This window comes from Mastomys coucha, unplaced genomic scaffold (assembly GCF_008632895.1).
Source record: "Mastomys coucha isolate ucsf_1 unplaced genomic scaffold, UCSF_Mcou_1 pScaffold19, whole genome shotgun sequence".
NCBI lineage: Eukaryota > Metazoa > Chordata > Mammalia > Rodentia > Muridae > Mastomys > Mastomys coucha.
Window position 1 is genome coordinate 10,300,063 of NW_022196901.1, and position 13,020 is coordinate 10,313,082.

The 13,020-nt window shown below is 35.8% G+C and overlaps 1 protein-coding gene across 3 annotated transcripts in view; it reads left to right on the forward strand.

Moving 5' to 3' along the window:
- Positions 1-9,648, forward strand: part of Pclo (piccolo presynaptic cytomatrix protein) — a 359,315-nt gene extending 349,667 nt beyond the window's left edge. For all 3 annotated transcript variants that reach the window (XM_031380023.1, XM_031380024.1, XM_031380025.1), the window contains 3 exons: positions 2,610-2,744; positions 4,094-4,239; positions 5,084-9,648. In XM_031380023.1, coding sequence (XP_031235883.1) covers positions 2,610-2,744; positions 4,094-4,239; positions 5,084-5,224 — 422 coding nt within the window. In that variant the 3' untranslated portion in view covers positions 5,225-9,648. The remainder of the gene's footprint in view (positions 1-2,609; positions 2,745-4,093; positions 4,240-5,083) is intronic.
- Positions 9,649-13,020: the final 3,372 nt, after the last annotated feature.

The window sequence follows — 13,020 nt, forward strand, 5'->3', positions numbered from 1 at the left end:
TAGGCTCCAAACCCCCAGCGAGTTGAGTCTCTGGTTTCGGTTTCAGTGGGCACAGCATGGCTCCCACAACTTTATACTCTCCAGGTTTGTGCTACATTGCAGAATACATTTATTTCTATTTTGAGTAACATTATTATTCTCTGTTCAGTAAATTGACACATGAAAATTTTACATATTTGCAGACTACCATATGATGAATCAATTCATGTACAGCTTGGATGACATTTAAATCAGTTTAACCAGATCTATTGCCTCAAATATTTAACATTTCATTGTTTAGAAAATATTCAATTTTTTTTCTCCAAGCTTTAGAAATTAGTCTTCTAATACAATCAAAAAAGCATGGGTTTCAAGACATCAATACATGAAAATTGGTTAAAATTTTTGTCCTGCCATTTATTCCATATTCCAAAGTATTATCACAAATCCTCTATGTATGTGATGCCCTGGGACTCAAAGTTTTCCCCAGACCTGGAGCAGAGGCCCACCCTGTGAAGACAGCAGACACACAGACTTCTTTTTTTTCTTCACATAAGTGTCTGCCTTAGAAGAAAAGTTTTTCAAAAAAACTGCTTTAGGATGACTTCAGTAAACATGTCTTTTTCTCTCTTCTGTTAGAGCAAACTGGAAAATCTTTGAATAGAGTGAATCTTATCAAATGCTTTACAAGCATCCCACAGTGAAGGATGTGAGGTTAAATTTCCAGGGAGGAAGCCGATAGTGAGATGATGACTCGGGAACTTTAATTAACAAGTGTTTCAAAGTGAAAAGGCTAGGAGGTGACAAATCATTGGCTACTAGAGTTTGGGCCTAGAAAAGGAGGCTACGACCTATAAATGTATATTTCCCAGGAAGAAAATACTTAGTATCTTTAATGCAATCACTTCTGTTCACTTCTATTGGCTCCAAATAGTGAGGGTCTCTTGCTTGACTATTTACTTTAGAGAGAGAATTCTCTTTCCAAAAGAGGTAATCAGAGAGGGGGCACAGGGAAAACAGAGGATCATGGGAGGTGCATATGATCTAGTGGCATTATATTCATGTATGAAAATGTCATGATAAGGACCAACATTTTTTAGAGTTATTATATACTGGTAATAATTTTTAAAAAGACACCCCCCCAACCCAGTCTCAGAAATGGTTTGATAAATGGAGGATACCTGTCTATCTCTCTGTAGCTTTGGGGACATGGATTTAGTCACTTGGTAATCAGTTTACCCACCTATTCAGGTTTGGTTTCACTTCCTCCTTTGAGACTCAGACAAAGTGATCAATCCAGCAAACACAGAAATGTCTTCACACTCTGAAGAGATAATGTAACCTTTGTGAATTCCTTAGATGTGACACCGGAGTTTCAGCTGTATGTCACCAAGACCGTTTTATTCCGATTGCTGGGATTCAGATGTGCCCCAGGTTGCCAGCGCAAAGGTTGAGCAAGGTTTTGCAGGCTGGGTGTGAGCTGTCCCAGGTTGCCAGTGCAAAGGTTGAGCAAGGCTTTGCAGGCTGGGTGTGGGCTGCGCTCATTGCTGCTTTCCTCAGGGCTGGGGTCTGGATATGTCAACAACATATTCTCAAACATTTGCTTTCAGGCTGTTTGTCCTGCTAAGGAATCAGGGAGGGTCCTGTTTATGAGGATTATATCTATCAGCTTTAGAAATGTAAGATTCTGATTTAAAACTAAACATGCATTCATACTTATCTACGCATTTTATACACACTATATTCATCCTGTTAGGAGGATACTCATCCCAAAGTAAATAGCTGGACAAGTTGTGTGTTAGTAAATGAGTCCATACGCTAATAGAGAAATTGATGCAGTCACAACAGATTTGATGTGGCATGAAAAAGTTCCTTCAATAATAAAATTCTTAAAAAAAAAGAACCTACAGTGAATCTAGTCTGTATTACTTAGACTTTTGTGTTATGCGAACCTACAGTGAATCTAGTCTATATTACTTAGACTTTTGTGTTATGCGAACCTACAATGAATCTAGTCTATATTACTTAGACTTTTGTGTTATGCGAACCTACAGTGAATCTAGTCTATATTACTTAGACTTTTTGTGTTATGCAGCTTTTTTCATTACACATCACTACCATCTATATTTTATAAAGGAAACAGGAAATAGAAACTCTATACAGTAAGATTTGGGTGTGCTACCATGTATTCTTGAGCAAGCCTGGTGATACAACACAAGAACCAAGATACACCAGAGAAGTTGGTGAACAACATACTACATTTTAAAAGGAGGTTTTCCCTGTGTGTTGTACTAAAATGTTGTAATTTCCATGTTTGTTTCTCTTTCTACAAGATCATCAATTACCACTTCAAAACTTAAGACTCTGCAGCTCAATACCACATCTACTTACGATTTCTTTTGCCTACCATCATGGTTAGCATGCTTTTTTATAAGTATCCGAATGATGTGATCCCCAGGAAGCTATTTACTCCTTAAGGGTGTGAACTGTGCATTATATCCATAACATAAACATAAAGTGTTTAATACTCAATGAAATCCAGCAAGTGAACATTTGAAACAGTGATTAAGCTAAACATGTAATAAGCAGCATTAATTATTCTTCAACTTGATTTTGTTGAATTCTTCTAGCTAAAACTCAAGTAATGGGAGAAATCAAGCTAGCACTGAAAAAGGAAATGAAAACGGATGGTGAACAACTAGTAGTTGAAATTCTCCAGTGCAGAAATATTACCTACAAATTTAAGTCTCCGGATCATTTACCAGGTATCTACTTTCATCATAATGATCAATGAAAGATAGCTACTCGTTTTCTAGGGCCATCCCTTAAATATTATGAAACTTTTAGGTAAAATTTCACCTGTGCATGGAAAAATATTAGAATAATGTGTGAAAAATAATTTAATTTAATTTCTACTTTAAGGATAAAGTCATTTTCCTAGACTTCATCTAGATCTTTCAGCAAAAAAAATTAGTGTGCTTACCCAAGATATAATTCACAGAACACATGAAGCTCAAGAAGAAAACCAAAGTGTGGATGGGGGAACAAAATACCCACCGGAGGAAATATGAGACAAAGTGTGGAGCAGAGACAGAAGGAAAGGCCATCCAGAGACTGCCCCACCTGGGGATGCATCCCATATACAGTCACCAAACCCAGACAGTATTGAGGATGCCTAGAAGAGCCTGAAGACAGGAGGCTGATATAGTTGTCTCCTGAGAGGCTCTGCTAGAGCCTGACCAATACAGAGGTGGATGCTCCCAGCCTCTGGACTGAGCACAGGGTCCCCAGTGGAGGAGTTAGAGGAAGGAATGAAGGAGGTGAAGGGGTTTGCAGTCCCATAGGAGGAACAACAATATCAACCAACCAGAGTCTCCAGAGCTCCCAGGGACTAAGCTACCAACTAAAGAGTACACTTCGAGCAACCCATGGCTCCAGCTGCATATGTAGCAGAGGATGGCCTTATCCGACATCAATGGGAGGAAAGGCCCTGGGTCCTGTGAAGGCTCAATGCTCCAGTGGAGGGGAATGCCAGGATGCAGAAGTGGGAGTGGGTGGGTGGGAGAACACTTTCATAGAAGCAGGGGGAGGGGATAAGGGTATTCTCAGAAAGAAAACAAGGAAAGGTTATAACATTTGAAATATAAAAAGGGAAATATCTAATTAAAAAAAAGCTCACTGTATCTGGACACACTAAAGGTAACACTCTTCTAGTGATTAGCACAAGAAGCAACACTCAGGCATACACATTTAACTGCCTTTGGTGTAGCATCTTTTTTTTTAATTATTTTCTTTCAGTTAAAACAAATTGTCCTGTGTTCTGTGAAATGTTTCTGAGAAAATACAGGAAGGATTGATGTACTGTGTTCTTCTCTAAAAATAAAGCGATTCCAAAGCAGAAAAAAAATTAGATTGCTACACATAATAAACAGCAATTAATTTAAATAAAACTAACTTAAATTTATAAGAATTTATATTTATAATCCCTTAATGTTTTCTGTAACAAGCTATATATGACTTATGGTTGTATAGTACATAGTGAGAAAGAACATCAGCATACAAGAGAAAATGCTGTGATTGATGGGTGCTTAATAGGCTTATGTCTTATTTTCAGATTTATATGTGAAAATATATGTGATAAACATCTCCACCCAAAAAAAGGTTATTAAAAAGAAAACAAGGGTGTGCCGACATGATCGAGAGCCTTCCTTCAATGAAACTTTTAGATTTAGCCTAAGTCCTGCGGGCCATTCACTTCAGGTAACTGTGTTATATATTACTGACTTACTTTTTCATTTATATTATTATACTTATTGTCCATTCAGTTATTCTGTGTTTAGATACTGATCATATACTATATGATAGTTAATCATTACAAGCACCACCACAGGAGCACTGTGGACCCCCTTAACGCATTCACTAACCAGTTCCCCACCAGTTAACTACTCTCTTTTGCTACTTTGGGTGAATTCCTCTTGTTCTCATAGTCATTCACCCTAAATCTTCTGGCTCTCTACTTTGCTATTTATGACAATTTGGTAGTTCACCTGGTCTTCTTCTCACTAATGTCTCATCTCTTTCAATTCATCACACTGCTGCCAGAGTTACAAGAATGGATCATGAGTTTCCTGAAATTAACTTAATATCAAGATAGGGACTTGAATGATTTTAAAAAATATATGAAGTCCCCAAACCCAAAATGGATAGTTATACATGAAATTATAGATTTTAAACATGAAAGTTTTCATCAACTTAAGTATATCTAATGAGGATGAGTATATTTATATTATTATATTATTATATTATATTATATTATATTATATTATATTATATTATATTATATTATATTATATTTGCCTATCCTTCAGTGTGTGTGATTTGGGGATATAGTAAAATTAAAGGAAGACTAATAGAAATGTTGATATGAACTCATTTGTATTAATAAATGTTACAAGAATATCTCTGCTCTCTTTCAAGTACATGCAATACATCCTTACATCTCTCTTTCTTCCAGGTTATCTTTTTATAATAAAAACTTCTTAAAAATTGGCAGACGTTCATATGTGCTTATCTATTCACATATAATTCTGACTATGTTTTCTAGATTTTACTTTTCTCTAATGGAGGGAAGTTTATGAAGAAGACCTTGATTGGGGAAGCTTGTATCTGGCTTGATAAAGTGGATCTGAGAAAAAGAATCGTCAATTGGCACAAACTGTTGGTGAGTCCTACTCAAACACACTGAAGATGTGACTGCTCAGGGTGAGGAAGCAGGGCTCCTTAGCCTTAGTCCGAGACTGTAGTTGAACACTACTGTGCTGATCTATGTTTTCAGGGACAAACATGAGATCAAACACAACAAGCAAACAAACGGCATTGCTGTGGGATACAAAGAGATTTTAAAAGTTCACATGTTGAAAGCAAACTGATGAAAACAGGCCAGAGACACTGGATTGCTCATAGCTGTGAAGAGAAACTGTGAAAGAAGATTTGATTTTTTAAGATAAATGTGTTTGATCAGACTGAGCTAGAACTGAAAAAAGAGGCACAGAGGTTATTATGGTGAAATATAGTGTGAAAGCAATTGCTCATACACACATAATCTTGTTTGAAAAAAAAAACTGATGTAATGAATCATGGTTTTCAAAAGATAAAAACTCCTTGTCTTATATTCTCATAAAACTTCCTGTTCTGGAATTCCAACATAAGTTTAAATTCTGAGTTTTCTACAGGACCAGAAGGTGAATGTGTTTATGGGGGAAATTAAACCAGAGTTATGAACAATGGATTTTAGATTCCAAGGTGCATGTTTTCCCTATGTCTATGTTAGAAAGCTGTACAACAGTAGGTCTGAATTCTATGTGGCAAAAGCACATCAGCTTTGGTATAATTTAAAATAGTGAAGAGTGAAGATAATAGTAGGTTAAAGTGAATTTGTATTTATCTAGAAATAAAAAAAAAATTAGAGACTGGATATTAAAGAAGAATATTAAGTCACAAAATATGTACCTTGGTTGAAAATATTACAATCTTCATAATTTTCATCAAGTCAAAGTGTCCTCACCTGTACACACCAAGGTATCTAGATGAATTCATGTGCCCTAAGAAGAGGGCTGTTTGATCACTGAGGAACTGTTATTACATGTATTATACTGCACACATTTCCTTTCTCTTGCATAATGTACTGTCAGAGACGTAAACTTATTGTTCTGGCAAACAAACTATATTTGTCATATAACACTGATTAAACTCTTGTCATTTCCCAATTTTTCATGTTTTTTTTCCTCTAAACTCAATGGCTACATAATGACAATTCAGATACCAATGTCATGTTCCTTCTCCTATTCTGCTTTCTTGCTAGTGATATCTCAATTAGAAGTCGCCTATGATGGGAAAGAATGTAAAAAGTCAATGTTTGAAATTATTCATATTTGACTTACTTTAATAATATAGACTCAAACAACCAATGTATGAATCATTAAGGTGAAGCATTCTCTTCCCCATCAACCATCAATGCCAATAAAGAAAGTAACACAGAAGTTGTGGGAAGTATACTCAGCTGGGATGAAAATCCTGGCTTCTAGTCCTGATTTTACTACTTACTTTGTACATATCACCTTGCAAATGTCATTTAAATTTATTTTCCTCCAAAATAACGGTGTAAAAAGAGATATATGAGACAGGAAAGCACATTTGCAAATATAGCTCTATATATAAACTGAGAGTTAATTTTTATGTAGCTTTTTAGTTCTCAAGTTTTATATGTGAGAAATGACTTCAAACTATTGGTGAGCATCAGCATGGGGAAAAAAGTAAGTTGTTCCAAAACTCATTTGTATTTAAATAGAAACTTTCATTTAGCCTGAAAGAGACTGAATATTAAGTAAAAATTATTTGTCACACCAAATTTATTAAAGTACATGGTTATAATCCCATTCCTAAACCCTACCCAAAATAAACCAAATTGCTTTGTGGAGTTTTTAAGCTAAAAATTGTTACTTTATTTAAGATGAAATTCTAGTAGGAGTACAGGAAATCAACTTAAAATTATTGGTTGTATATTGAATTTTCTCATATTCTAGAGAAAAACATTAAATTTGAAAGTAATGTCAAACACTGGGAGTAAAGAATTTCCAGTATATGACAAATTGTATATCTTACACTGATTAAAACAATATATAAATCTACATTGGTTGTCCTAAAATACCACCACTCTCTCCCCTCCACCTTTGGTCCTTCCTTCCAGACAATGCGATACGATTTACCACTGATAGTCTTCTAAACTGAAGAATGGGAGATGCGAATTTTCAAAGCTAGGATATTGCAACCATTTCAGTTTTAGAGGCTACTAGATCTGCTGGTTGGTTGCCATGGATATTTCCAGCACACAATTGCTTGAGGAAGCCTAAAATCAGTCACAAGGGAGAAGGGAAGAAGTGTAAGAGGATCTTCTGACATCAGAAGGCTCTGCCATTTGCTCTTCACAGTAGTCTCTGGTTCATCCCTGATCCTGTTCTACAGCACTGGTCCTCCAAGGGTTCCCTGAAAGATTGTATGGCATGGTAGCTTACTCCGTTCTAGTTACACCTTACACAGAGGGACCACCAGAGCAAGATCATCCTGAGTAGCTAGCTATTAAGCCTGAAAGAATGGAAGGCTTCCTAATACAGTTGCCCCTCCATTCTAAAAAACTAGCCATGGGGTTAAATCAATCAGACCAATCAAGGGAGTCAGTGATGGAGCTTCTGATCATGCACCAGCATTCCCTTGAGAAAGAGAAAGATCCTGCCAGTGTGCCACGTTTGCAGGTGTTGAAACTCCTAGGTTGTAACTGGAATTGCTCTATGCAACACCAATTCTTATATGAATGCACCTCTGAGGGATGCTGATAGCCTTTCTCACCACAAAACTATTTCTTTTCTAATTGCAAATAGGGCTCTTAGTGTTTTTTTACTTTTTTGTAAAAACACAATACATGATTTTCCATTTTTATTTTATTTTATGTTATTAGAATTAGCTTTTTTATCTTAGTACAGTTTATAATCTCTAATTCCTACATTAGTAATCTTCTTGCAACACTTAAACCGTGAGAAACATTTCATTTCCCTACTAGTCCACTGAGTCATCAGAGATAAAAGTTACTTGTTGGTTTAAATTTAGTACTAAGAAACTAAATTTAACAACTAAATTTCTTTCAACAGAGAAGAAAAAGCACAGAGTGAACTTTTATAAAAGGTGGGAAATTATAGAATCATTATTATAGATACAGATAACACTAGTAGCAAGAAGTTGGTGTTTTCTCTGATTTTACTTAATATTAAGAAAAGTTTTGGTGACTCTGAACTCATTTGATTACCATTTGTGTTTTAAAAGAATAGTACTCAACATTAAGAGATAGTAATTGCCCTTGATCCTTAATAAGGTTCATATTTTAATAGATAATGATAGTTAAATATACATTCTCTGCATAACTATGAGGTTGATTGGGGAAATAATACACACTAGACTTAGTTGTATCCTGGGAATATTATAGCTGGTAACCAGCTGATATCGATTCTCACTATAGAATGGTTATGATGTTGGTGGTAGTGATAGCAACAATAGTGGTGGCAATGATATGAAGTAAAATAAATTATTTGTTACTATATTGTGCCCAGTTTCTTAGAAATGATTTAATCAATGCTTCATTTCATTAAAGTATCATAAAGATGTTTATAGTATTTTTTTACTTTATTATTTAAATCATAACTAATGATATTTTTAAAAACTTATTTTAATTGCTATAATGTCAAATAGTCCAAAATTAGCCAACTACAGCTACATGTGTTTATAACTATAAGTATGAAAGAAGTGACTTTCCCTCTTTTTGAGTTTGAAATGAAAGTGAAAGCTCAATAAGTAATCACGAGCTTTTCCCTTAATAATTATTTGCCTTTACTGTAACACAAGAATGAATGAATGAGTGATACCTATATTCTTGTTGACTATGACATATTGATGTTTTCTGTATGTTTCATGTGGCTATTATTGAAGATTCACATTAAACAAAAATCATTTAATCAAGTTCTTTATCTGATAGGTAGACTGAGAACATTTTCTGAATCTGTTCTCCTGTATATAACTAGACATTTGGTAACATAGCAAAAGGTAGAGCTAGCCCCATCCTTCAGAAGTCAGCATGTGACTGTGATTATCATTCGACTGTGTCTGTGATGTGCTCAGGTGCTCCCACTACTGATTAATGTGTGTGCTAATATCTTAACAACACATCTGTTTAAAAATGGTGTTTCTTGTCTAAGAAAAGTTTAAAACCTAATAAAATTTATTTCCAATAAAACATGAAGTTCTTGGAGATGTGTCTCGTTTCTGACGATATGTTGCATGCTTTCTTGGTGATTTGCTAATCTTTTTATTATTTTCTTGTTTACTCAACAGTCTGAAAAGTTTAAGGAACAAATGCTAATTCTTGGGCTAGTGATTGTATAAACTGACCTGAAAATAAATGACAATTGTGTAGAGACAAAATGCTTGTAAATCTGTCTTGAGTTTTGTTCTATGTAAAAACATGTCTTGGTTTTGTGACTGTACACAGTTGTATCTTGATAATTTATGTAAACTGTGCTGTATAAAGGCTGTTGTATCAGCCTTACTAATAAATACTGAAAATATCAACTTTGAGATCTTGTGTTTATCAACAAATTTTTCAGCCCAGGCAGGAGTATATTTATACATTGTCAGGAAAAACTTAAAATTACTACCTTATCGCAAAAAAGTAAGGACAATCCAAGACATTGAGTATAGATACTAGCTCTGTATAAAGAGGGTTAAAACAGAAGGATTCATTCTGTTGTCTCTTGTTTTCTTGGTGAAATAGGTATGAAGTCACCTATTCAGAAAGCAGTGGAAGCTAATAGGGATTAGCAGCTGGAAGAGAGGAAGAGAGACTTAAAGTAGTTCTCAAGCAGAATAGAAGAATACATAAACTAAAAGATAAAGAAGCTGGACCACTCATTAGCCTGAACACAGTTTACATGTATAAGGACTTGATAAATTCTAACTAGCACAGACATCATATGCATTAAACACCAGATGCATGTAAATATGAATTGTAGAATGAGATGATTTTAAACTGGTTGGTAATAAATATTTTTTTAAAAGAAGTAAATAAAAGTAAAGGATAATTAACTAGGTATAAGTGTATAAAGGTATAAGTGTATTACAAAATTAAACAAAGGAACAGAATCTCTATATAAGTTTGCAAAACATCGGGTGTCCATGCTGCAAGCCCAGCTGAGACAATGACCAGAGTTTACCCACTGAACTGAGAGAATAAGAGTTACAGCTGATTGACTCTCTGTACATGTTTGTGGCTAACTGTAAATTACTAATAAATTCTTTTTGATAGTTAAGCTATAGTGAAAAAACTTCTGGCTTACCTTGTGTTTTTAATAAAGGCCATGGAATAAAAGAATCCAAAGATTTCAAAAAAAAAAAAGAAGAAGAAGAATTACAGCTGGGGGGATATTGTTAGCAAGATGCAGGCCAATCTGTGGGTTTAGTGGTGACATCTGGAAAGAGCCATCCATGAGGGACTAGAATCTGATCTAATAAACTGCCAAAAATGTTTGTCCAGTGGAACAATTGTATTGCAGTAAAATGACCAGTGCATTTCATCAGGGGCTACATTTAGCTTTCGCTCATTTATCAATAAAAATTTCTGGAAATGGGGGCTGGAGAGATGGCTCAGCAGTTAAGAGCACTGACTGCTCTTTCAAAGGTCCTGAGTTCAAATCCCAGCAACCACATGGTGGCACGCAACTATCTGAAACAAGATCTGAGGCCTTCAGACAGTTACAATGCACTTAGAATAATAAATAAATCTTAATAAATAAATAAATAAATAAACAAGTGCAGGCTGACACGAGTCTGATATAGCTGTCTCCTGAGAGGTTCTAATAGTGCCCCACTAATAATGAAGTAGAGGCTCACAGTCATACATTGAACTGGGTCCCCAATGAAGGAGTTAAAGAAAGGACCCAAGGAGCTGAAGAGTTTGCAGCCCCTTAGGACAAACAACAGTATGAACTAACTAGTACCCTCAGAGCTCCCAGGGACTAAACCACCAACCAAAGAGTACACATGGGGGGACTCATGGCTCCAGCAGCATATGTATAGCAGAGGATGGCCTAGTCGGTCATCAATGGGAGGAGAGGTCCTTGGTTCTGTGAAGGTTCTATGCCTCAGAGTAGGGGAATGCCAGGGCCAGTAAGCAGGAGAGGGTGGGTTGGTGAGCAAGGGGATGGAGGAGGGAATAGGAGGGGTTTTTTTTGGGGGGAGGGGAAACCAAGAAAGGGGATATCATTTGAAATGTAAATAAAGAAAATATCTAAAAAGAAATAAATTGAAAAAATTTCTGGAAACAAAATATGTGCAGATATTTTTAAAAACCTCAATGCTTTGTATTTTTGAAAACCAAAAAAATTCTTATTTCTTTTCGGTATACTCTGAATTTCACCTGGGCATTTGAAAACAAAAACAAAAAATAACAAACAAAAGATAGAATTGATCATCAGCAAACAGCAAACTGACCAATTTTCCTTGTGTGTGTGTGTGTGTGTGTGTGTGAGAGTGTGTGTGTGAGTGTGAGTGTGTGTGAGTGTGTATGTGTGTGTGAGTGTGTATGTGAGTGTGTGCATGTGTGTATGTGTGTGTGAGTGTGTGTGAGTATGAGTGTGTGTGAGTATGTGTGCATGTGTGTGTGCGAGTGTGTGTGTGAGTGTGTGTGTGTGTGTGTGTGTGTGTGTGTGTGTGTGTGTGTGTGTAATACTTTACCAGGGACTTAGGAAGACAAGAGTGGACAGATCAATTTCTGTTTTCAGTAGGTGGCATGTACGTTTTGGTAACCATTATTATACCATTTAGACTAGTGTAGGTAAAACACAGAATAAGTATTTGACAAGTACTGTTGAAATAAAGAATGCTTGGGCCTCAGACAGTTTAACCCTAAAAGAAAAGCAAATACCATGTATAACATACCTAGGATGCCCTAACTTTCCCTGAGATAAAATAACTTCAAATATATGTTTAAAAAAAAATAACCAAGTATATAAGAATGCAAACTTAAGATCCATGCATAGGCAGGAAGAGAGGAAGAAAGACAAAAGAAGAAAAAAAAAGGGGAAGAAAAGGATGGCTTAACTGCTTAAACTAAGAAGCTCAAGAAAACACTCCCTTCTCCCTGCCCAGAAACAACATATTTCTTCAAGATAAAACGTAGTTTTTGCAATTTGGAGTAAGAAAACTGAAGTTAGGTCTTTTTCCTCACACAGAGAGCAAGGCATTTCCTAAAGTTTGTGCTTCTTTTCACAAAGACTGGGCAATTGGCACCATCTTCCCAGGTGTTTACAGCTCACAGAAGTCTCAAAGGCACCCCCCACCCCCTACCCCCCATCCCCCCCACCCCCCCCAGCCCCGTTGTTAAATTGACTAGAGCTTTTGAAGAGGAAGGAGCCTGGGGACTGGAGAGTGGTGGGTCTAGCGTTTGGTTCAGGTGCAGAAAATAAGGTATTAAATATTTCTGTCAATGAGTAAAATATAAAATCGTTATTACACCTTACATAGTAAAATATTCCATAAAATATTTCAGTATGATTAGAGCATGGATTGAGAAGAAAAATTATTCTCAGGTAACTTTTATTCTCAGGTAACACATTGTAATTGTAATATCATTGCAAAACTAATCAAAGTACTTGAAGGAATCCAAACTCACAGAAAATGAGCATGAATCCTGATTAGGTTATGTCCCAGAAATAGTGAGAAGTTTAGAACCTGAAATAGAAATAGACCTGAAAGTGAACTGTCATCACTGAACTCACAGAAAGTATTAAAATCTCAAATGAGGGCCTAGAATCAGAATGAGAAGGAAACTGTCAAGATATTTCAGCTTGTTTGAAGAAATTAAATGACAATCATAAAAGAAAAGGAAGAAAAAAAGAGAAGGAGAGAGGGGGAGGGAAGAAAAGAGAGAGAGGAAGGAAAAGA